Source organism: Brachyhypopomus gauderio, chromosome 18, assembly GCF_052324685.1.
Source record: "Brachyhypopomus gauderio isolate BG-103 chromosome 18, BGAUD_0.2, whole genome shotgun sequence".
Classification (NCBI taxonomy): Eukaryota; Metazoa; Chordata; class Actinopteri; order Gymnotiformes; family Hypopomidae; genus Brachyhypopomus; species Brachyhypopomus gauderio.
The window spans coordinates 6,421,844-6,431,843 of NC_135228.1; the positions used below are offsets into that span (position 1 = coordinate 6,421,844).

Sequence of the window (10,000 nt, forward strand, 5' to 3'; positions counted from 1 at the left end):
TTATATAGTTATATATAGTTATAGCAAAATGAAAGCGCATTTAAGTCTATGATCCAACATCTATGCAAAACCACAATATCGGAATAATTCTTGTGATTTTCTCTGAACTCCAAATCAACAACTGAAAACCATGTGTGTGTTGTGCAGTGATGGCGATGGACACCAGGACTCTAAGGACAACTGTCCACTGGTGATAAACAGCTCGCAGCTGGACACGGACAAAGACGGTCTTGGTGACGAGTGTGATGACGACGACGATAACGACGGTATCCCTGACGTCCTGCCTCCGGGCCCTGACAACTGTCGCCTGGTGCCCAATCCCGACCAGACGGATGACAACAGTAAGTGCCGATTGTGCGGTTTTCCTGTTTCTAGAAATGTCCACAAGAATCTCACAGAAAGATTGCAAACCAAAAGATTTAATATCTCCATCTGCCTCACGGCCTCAGAACATTCACAGGGAACTGGGTGGAAAGGTCCATATTTGTCTGTAATTTTTGCAGAGTTTATAAGCATAGCTTCTGCAAAGTTCAAGATAACGAGAGAAAATGGTAACATTAAAAAAATATATATGCACATGTGAAAAAATTGTGCCTATTAAGCAAAAATGACACTTAACAAGTCAACCTGAAATAACTGTAAATGTCTAGAAATAGGCTCAATGTTTATTTATGCTAAATCTTGGGTGAGAAAGTTAACTTCATGAAGGGAAATGTTAGATTCACTTATTACAGTCATGGTATTTACACATTTGAGGTACAAATGTGAGGTGTCACTAAAATAGGAGTAAATAAGTCCTACGGGCTACATTCACATTTAACCCTGAATAATTCAATGAAGCAGAGAAATAACAAAAGCATTCTGGTTGACTTCTGATTTATTCATTAATTTCCTGCTTGTGTCTACAGATGATGGCACAGGTGATATTTGCGAGTCTGACTTTGACCAGGACAAGATTATTGACAGGATTGACAACTGCCCCGAGAACGCAGAGATCACCCTGACAGACTTCAGAGCATATCAGACCGTGGTGCTGGACCCTGAAGGCGATGCCCAGATTGATCCTAACTGGGTGGTCCTGAACCAGGTCACTCTGCACTTCCGTGCATCAAACTCTAATCATAATTGTAACTATCATTCAGCTGTGAAACCCAGTCCTCAGTCACATGTCTAATCGTGATAGTGGAAGCTGGAGACTGTTGGTGGGCTGGAGTGTGACCTGTTTGCTGTGTTTTCAGCCTGGACGTTAACACTCCCGTTTCCCAGTTCACTGATCTCTCTACAATGGGAAGTACCTCCCATTCTCAGTATTACGTTTTCTAACATGTTTGTCGTGTGTGTTTCCAATAAAGGGGATGGAAATCGTGCAAACAATGAACAGTGATCCAGGTCTTGCTGTGGGTATGTAGACACACACACACACACACACACACACACACACACACACACACACACACACACACACACACACACACTCTCTCTCTCTCTCTCTCTCTCTCTCTCTCAACCCTCTTCCACACCATGAAGCCCCTAAACACAATAAAATTCTCAAACCACCTTTCACAGTACGCAGTCCATGACCTTCCAAGGCCAATATTATCTAGAACCTCTAAAACCTCTTGGTCCTGTGAGATTCGTCTGAAATAGCCTGACCAGGCATGTGTGACAACCACTTCTTATGAGATCCTACAGGCTTTTATTAGTTTAGCAATCGTTTTTTTTTGCTCTTGTGCGATTTCAAGGTTACACAGCATTCAGCGGGGTGGACTTTGAGGGCACGTTCCACGTCAACACGGTGACCGACGACGACTACGCCGGCTTCATCTTCGGCTACCAGGACTCGTCCAGCTTCTACGTGGTGATGTGGAAGCAGACGGAACAGACCTACTGGCAGGCCACGCCCTTCAGGGCCGTAGCCGAACCAGGCATCCAGCTCAAGGTCAGCCCTACTCTGACCTTTATCCCTTAACCTCTATAACCAGTGGTCTTAAGTCAAGAAAACTACATCCTACCTTCTGTTTGAGGTCTAAGATCTGCTCATTCAGTGTTGTCTGAGCTTCAATCACATATGTTTGGTCTAGATGGCCAAGGCCTTAATCCGCATATACCAACAGAAATGCTTGATTAGTACTGAAACTCAACCTGGTAGGTGCTAGTGATGCAGCCTCGGATTTGAATGTCACTACATCAGAATGGACAGTTGGTTTCTGGTAATGTGATGATCAAGCCTGCATCTCTCCCAATCTGGATTAGGCGGTCAAGTCCAAATCTGGACCAGGCGAGCACCTGAGGAACTCCCTGTGGCACACAGGTGACACCAACGACCAGGTGCGTCTGCTGTGGAAGGACCCTCGCAACGTGGGCTGGAAGGATAAAGTCTCGTACCGCTGGAACCTGCAGCACCGCCCACAGATCGGGTACATCAGGTGAGACACTCACCCTTTCACAATCACCCTTTCACACTCACCCTTTCACAATCACTCTTTCACAATCACCCTTTCACAATCACCCTTTCACAATCACCCTTTCACACTCACCCTTTCACAATCACTCTTTCACAATCACTCTTTCACACTCACCCTTTAAAAATCACCCTTTCACAATCATTCTTTCACAATCACCCTTTGACAATCACTTTCACAATCACCCATTCATACACACCCTTTCATACACACCCTTTGACAATCACTCTTTCACAGTCAACAATCACCATCACTCTTTGACAGTTATTCTTTCACCGTCAGCCATTGGTTAAAAGTAGTGGATCTGGAAACAGCATTGGGGACTCAGGATTCTACATCCAAAAATGGCATTATGAATTCAGGACTGCTCATGTAAAAACAGTATTAAGCATCCAGTACACTTCACACAAAAACACAATACGGAAGATTTAAAAATAGCAGCAATTACTGAAAACAAGTGACCACTTAAACAACAAATAAAGACCAAACTGTTGAAGAGCGCCAGAGCAGGGGAGGTCATCACAGCTTCTGCTGTATGTGAAGTGACTCTTCAGAACCGGCAGCCGCTTTTGTCTGTGTTCAGAAAATACCTCAAAAATAGAAAAAGGTAACAGTCATGGCTGTGACTTTGATGACTACCCCAGACACCCACAGACACTTCTTCTACCCCGTCCTTTTAAATGCTTCCCTTCTAAGGCCTAATCACACGTGATGTGTGTGTGTGTATGTTTGTGTGTGTGTGTCTGTGTGTATATGTGTGTGTGGTTGTGTGTGTGTGTGTGTGTGTATGTGTGTGTGTGTGTGGGTGTGTGTGTGTGTGTGGTTGTGTGTGTGTGTGTATGTGTGTGTGTGTGTGGTTGTGTGTGTGTGTGGTTGTGTGTGTGTGTGGTTGTGTGTGTGTGTGTGTGTGTGTGTGTGTATGTGGTTGTGTGTGTGTGTGTGTATGTGTGTGTGGGTGTGTGTGTGTGGTTGTGTGTGTGTGTGTATGTGTGTGGTTGTGTGGGTGTGTGTGTGTGTGTGTGTGTGTGTGTGTGTGTGTGTGTGGTTGTGTGGGTGTGTGTGTGTATGTGTGTGGGTGTGTGTGTGTGTGTGTGTGTGTGTGTGTGTGGTTGTGTGGGTGTGTGTGTGTATGTGTGTGTGTGTGTGGTTGTGTGGGTGTGTGTGTGTATGTGTGTGGGTGTGTGTGTGGTTGTGTGTGTGTGTGTGTGGTTGTGTGTGTGTGTGTGTATGTGGTTGTGTGTGTGTGTGTGTGTGTGTGTGTATGTGTGTGTGGGTGTGTGTGTGTGTGGTTGTGTGTGTGTGTGTGTGTGTGTGTGGTTGTGTGGGTGTGTGTGTGTATGTGTGTGTGTGTGTGTGTAGGGTACAGTTCTACGAAGGCTCTGATGTGGTGGCCGACTCTGGTGTGACAATCGACACAACAATGAGAGGGGGCAGGCTGGGGGTGTTCTGCTTCTCTCAAGAGAACATCATCTGGTCCAACCTCAAGTACCGCTGCAACGGTGAGATCATACAGACACTCTCACACACACACTCTCACACACACACACTCACACACACACACACACTCACACACACACACACTCTCACACACTCTCTCACACACACACTCACACACACACACACACACACACACACCCACTCACACACACACACACACACACACACACACACACACACACACACACACACACACACACTCACACACACACACACACACACACACACTCTCACACACACACACACATACTTAATCCTGCGATTTTTTCTTTCTTCACAGATACGATCCCAGACGATTTCCAAGATTTTAGCACACAGCAAGTCTTGTATCCTCTGTAGATGCACCAAACATACCTGCGTGCACACACTTGTACAAACGACCAAGCAGCTGTACACATGTGTATGCAAGCGTGTGAGATTTTTCTGTACACAATGTTTGTGTGTGTGTAGGACTGGAATACACACACATATACACGATGTGCCTTTCACAATCCAACCCTTTTTTTACTCTGTGCCAAATGTCTCCTTTGTACTCCTAAGACATATTACTCATCAGAGGACGCCTGTATTACCCTGCATGAAGGTGCTAGACTCATCATTATCACTTCTCCACATTCAGCGTTTGCCTGTTGCCAAACCACCTCTGCTGCCCGTTCCCTACACAGAGGCGGCGAACCAGAATGGACATTTTTCTGCGGTTCTGGATATATACGACACATGATGTGTCAGTATGTAATTTTGATCCAGCTCAGAGCTGAAAGGCCCTGGCTTCATGCAAATTCAAAGCCTGAATTTGACTGAGTGTCTAAATATGAGCCTGTAAATGTATAGAGTCATAGAACAGTCTGGAGCTGCAGGCCAGATTTAGCCTGTCGTGTTGTTTTTATCATCCTGCCTCTTTTGGATGTGTGTAATCTCAGTATTGTATAATCAGCCATATTTGCACCCTGGCATCTTGTCTTTGTCACTGGGCCAAAGGAAACCCAAAGGTCTCTTTTAAAAATGTCATAAGATTTGCCTGATGATTTGTGTAAACCGGGAGAGCTCATGTTAGCAACCTGAAACATTTTGGAAGGTAAAACCTTTAAAGTAATAAGTGCAATTGACTTATTAAGCAAACTTTCATGACTAAACTTTCACAACAAATCTCCATTAAAGCGAGGACACTGTTTAAACTGAAAACAACTGTGCTTTTGACAGCTGTGACACATCTTGATTCATCGCACACAGAAGTGAGAGTTTTAACAAAAACGTGCATCCTGAGTACATGATTTTATGGTACTAAAGACTCACATGACTGGCCATGGAAGATCACACGTGCCATGGCTCTGTGCATAACACCTTTACTGTCCACTCCATTACTCCATTACTCCATTACTCCATGCAGATGTTGACTGATTTGGTGGGTTGCTGCGGTGAAGGGTATGACACTGCTAGAAAACAACATAACCTGCAGGATGCTTTTACACCTTGTGATTTTACACGGGCTGTTGAAGCCTTGTGCCACGCATGCATTCCATTCTGACATTAGCAGGGTGTAAAAAAACTCCCAGTCAGTTCGCCGCCATGCTGCTCTCAGACATGGGAGCCTGTTCGCAAGCCTCTCTCTCTCTGCTCCGGCCTGCGTCTGAGGAGACTAAAGCACCCAAGTGCCCGTTAGGCTGATCGGCTGTTGGGCTGTTAGGCTGGCAGCCAAGTCTTTGTGTTTTGACTGAAGCGTAAACCCTCATCATGATCAATCACACCACACGTTCTGATCGACATGAACACTTCGCTCTAATTCGGTCCCGAAAAAAGCCTCCTAATTACAGCTCCCTAGCCCTTAGATAATGCTAGGTGAGCTAGCACCAATGCTAACGTCAGCACTATGTTTTATTTTGCAGACTTAATTCATTACAGCCTCAGGAGAATGAAGCAAAGGGTTGGTGAGGTGTGTGGCTGACTGTGTTGCTAAAGCATGGCTAAAGCACAGCCGTTCCTGAACGCATTCTTTCGCCCACCGCAACCGACCCCTGCCCCTGTCAACCCCCAGTATTACCAGCACTGATCAGCAGTTTTCTTCTGTGCCTGAAAGGTGCCTTTGGAGCTCAGATATAACAAAATATGGTCTGAGTGAAGGCCCTTAACCCTAACTGAACTCACACACTATACAAACATTATTCTCACACCCTTATTGAAGGTCTTGCCTGGATTATTTTCTTTAGTTACAAATATGTAATAATAAAGTATGTAATTTTAACAGTCCTTATTTGTGATGTACAGTGCAATTGGAAAATTTAAAGTACAATACATTTTCTTTTTGTTTTTCGGTTGTTTTCCTCATGGCCAGCAGGTGGCACTGTATCCTAGTTGTTTCCAGAACATCATGTTCTGCCTTTGTCCAGAACCTCTGGTGTTCTTTTCCTTAGTTAATTATATATTTCACCAGTACTCCTGGCTCACATTATCAATTAATTAACTAATTATCTAATCAGGTTCAAATGGACATGTTGTGCTGCCTTAAAGTAATCCTACAGGTTTCCTTCTTACAGGTTCAGATCATAACCGTTACATCTGGCTAGATTTGTATTCCTCTTCGACACCTGTGCACAAGGTTGTGCATTAAATGCTAACCAACCACTCTTCTGCGGTCAACATATAAAATTGCTACATTATAGTAGCGAATAACCACCATTATGATCAATTTAGGCATGCATTTCATGTTCAGTGCTAAAATTTTTATTTAGTCTTATCCAGCCTGCAAAGTGTCATGGAGAAATCGGAGTGGTAACTGGGACCAGTCACCCCGGTCAACTGGGAGCCACAATTCCAGGCCCCCAGCCCCACTGCACCTCAACATTTCCAGTTGTCCCTGCATCCCTGCACATGTGATAATTAGCTGAGGAGCTGCACGCCGTGTGCTAGTCTGGAGATGCCAAAACCATGTGTGGGGGCCCGTGTCTCTGGGAGGACTGGAGACAATGGGGGTTAGAGCAGGTAGGTCAGGCAGTGCAGATGTCAAATAACAGACCTAGGATGCAAATGCAAATCTAGAGAGAAAAAAATCCTTCGGTCAATCAATAAATACACTGATTAATTAACTGGTTTGTGATTTAAATGCATTAATATCTTAAATAACCGGTTTGTAATTTAAATTAACAAAATGACAACGCCTTTATTTTCTCCACTGGCTCATCATATAAGATTGTTCATTGGACGCTAAATGTCCTCTAACTTTGAGCAGCTGTCTGTTTAATTTCATTCTACACATTCATCTCGTTGTCGTGACTCAGACCTTAACCTTTAATAACACCCACCGAGAGAGACTGAGACAGGCAGAGAACAGAGAGTACATGTGAACAGAACAGCCCATAGACTTGAGTGTTATTAACAACACGCACGCGCGCGCGTGCACGTACGTACGAGAACAGAAGACTCCTTCAAAAGTATGGTGTATATGTTTTGCACTGTGCAAATTGCACATATTTTATAATGGCATATTTAGTTTGTATGCAACGCAAGACCAGGGCGGATTCACATAATACCCGATGATGTATTTATGTATAACTGATGTATTTATTTAAAACTGCAATCAATCAAATTGAATACTTAGCAAATCTGTCGAAGCCAAGTCTTTGTGTTTTGACTGAAGCGTCAACCCTCATCATGATCAATCACACCACGTTCTGGTCGACAATCACGTTCTGGTCGACATGAACACTTCGCTCTAATTCGGTACTTTTGGTGCCGAAAAACCCTGCTAATTACGGACCTCGCGGCCGCGCGCAACACAATTACAAGTCTCGGTTGGACATCCGTTGGTCACGCGTTGAAGGTTATTACAAGCGCGCGATCACGACTCGGTGGCACCCCTGGGGCGACCTATTCTGGACAAAGTGACATCGAGTTCCCAGCACAGAGACTTACTCTCTCTGTACACACACACACACACACACACACACACACACACACACACACATACATTGATACATACACACACACATACATTAATACATACACACACATATATATATATATATATATATATATATATATATATATATATATATATATATATATATATATATATACACATTAATACATACACACAAAGCCGGAGTGGCTAATCGGGAGATTCGGGAGGATTCCCGATGGGCCGGTTCATGTTAATCTCTAGTTTGGGCCGATTGGGAGGGAAAAATAATTTTGGGCCGGATTTGGTCATAAAACTCCCGGGCTGAAAAAGTGTCCCACTCCGGCCCTGCATACACACACACATACATTAATACATACACACACACACACACATACATTAATACATACACACACACACACACACACACATATATATTATATATATATATATATATATATATACACACATTAATACATACACATTTATACATACACAACGGTTCCGGAGAGCATCCGCGTAACATTTTATAGATTCAAATGTGAAATCCTGTCAACGCTATTAAACAATAACGATGACAACCACCTGAAAAGCAGTAACACCAGAATTAAAGGAGTCTTTTTGTGCTGTCCTCCAGAAACGCTCAATAGTCTGCGCCCAAAATGGAGGAATCTGTCAGCGTGTGTCTCTGACGCTTCTGCGAGGTGCATCTTCTCCAAATTTGTCCCATTTTCCGGCAGCAGCGGGAATCCTGTGGTTCTCCCATCTGCTATTGGTTGTGCGCGTCTGAGGAAACATCTCCATTTATGTACTATGGAATAAGGTCCATTCAACCGAGAGTTCCGCAACATTCCCATAGACTCTCCGTGTGCACTGTCGGTTAGTTATTAGAGCAACTAATAAGCAATAATATGACGAATGCTTTAATGTGTTCACATCCAGCAAAAAAAATTATATATTTATGAATATGAAGCGGGCAGCGGGCGCAGTCCTGCGATCCGAGCTAATAATGACCGTCTGGGGACAGAACCATGCAGGTGTCCTGCACTTTGGTCCGATGCACCAAGATAATAAAAGCACCGAGCTATGCGAATATGCTATCTGTGATGTACATAAAATGCACAGGCGTACGAATAACGTGCAGCAATTATAGAAATGCTATTAATATGATATAAAACACTGTATTATCAAACACGTAGTCCGAGAGCAATTTAAAATACAAAGTGCATCCCGGATAGCAGGACCGTGCAATGCTAATGAACGCCTAGGAACTATGTCGTTGAAATAATTCGGTTTATTGTGCTCAACGTTATTTAGAAAAGGTGTTCTACTTCTCGTTTTGGTACATCCACCAGAACAGCTAAATTTGAGACTCTAGCGGAGGGGGAGTGTGAAGGTAATTTTAAATTCCGGAAGCGCTTCTTGACATGGCGCGGTGGGCCGCTACATCCGCGCGATGGCGGCTCACACGCCAATGGACGCGGCGGAGGGGTTGGCCGAGGCGCGGTATTCCCTCTCGTACGCGGATCCTGGGCGTGCTCGGGGAAGCTCGGTCACGCAGCGTGGGTGGCGCGTGTGTGGAGAGACGGTCTGCCGCGGCGCTATAAAAGCGCGAGGACAATCAGCCGGGAGATGCAGTAGTACCGCTCCGGCTACAGCAGAAGCAGCATCATGGTTCTGATCTGGACTCAATTCGGCGTCAAGCACAAGAACGTGAAGTGCAAGGTGCGCGTGATGCACGGCGAGGAAGGATGGTCCTCAGAGGTAAGACGACCCCGGATTTTAATTAAGAAAAAAAAAAGTTTACTTTTATATTTTCACCGTTCTTCTAAACGACCTAAAACATCAACCTGCTAGGGCAATAAATATTGTAATTTATAACCTACAAGTTATTTGTAATTTAGAATAGCTGTAAAGAAATGAGGTTTTGTATATTCATTCATTACTGTATACTACTAGGGTTTGGTTCTGCTGAATGAAATAGTGGACGATTTAGTCTTCAGAACCACCACACCTGTACACTTTCAGATGTTTTATGCCTATTTATCTGTAATTGAAGAATGAAGAAATGTTTTTATTTTATTTTTATGTACTGTTGCACAAAGTGCCCCCACCGTGTTCACTCCCCACCTGCACAGACACACACCTG

At 44.1% G+C, this 10,000-nt stretch overlaps 2 protein-coding genes across 3 annotated transcripts in view; both read left to right on the forward strand.

Moving 5' to 3' along the window:
• thbs4b (thrombospondin 4b) overlaps positions 1-6,203 on the forward strand; it is a 14,886-nt gene extending 8,683 nt beyond the window's left edge. For both annotated transcript variants that reach the window (XM_076979538.1, XM_076979539.1), the window contains exons 16-22: positions 148-341; positions 909-1,087; positions 1,353-1,401; positions 1,743-1,939; positions 2,254-2,426; positions 3,822-3,961; positions 4,240-6,203. In XM_076979538.1, coding sequence (XP_076835653.1) covers positions 148-341; positions 909-1,087; positions 1,353-1,401; positions 1,743-1,939; positions 2,254-2,426; positions 3,822-3,961; positions 4,240-4,298 — 991 coding nt within the window. In that variant the 3' untranslated portion in view covers positions 4,299-6,203. The remainder of the gene's footprint in view (positions 1-147; positions 342-908; positions 1,088-1,352; positions 1,402-1,742; positions 1,940-2,253; positions 2,427-3,821; positions 3,962-4,239) is intronic.
• Positions 6,204-9,407: 3,204 nt separating this feature from the next.
• Positions 9,408-10,000, forward strand: part of LOC143481494 (dnaJ homolog subfamily B member 5) — a 3,910-nt gene continuing 3,317 nt past the window's right edge. The window contains exon 1 of the mRNA XM_076979540.1: positions 9,408-9,615. Coding sequence (XP_076835655.1) covers positions 9,523-9,615 — 93 coding nt within the window. The 5' untranslated portion in view covers positions 9,408-9,522. The remainder of the gene's footprint in view (positions 9,616-10,000) is intronic.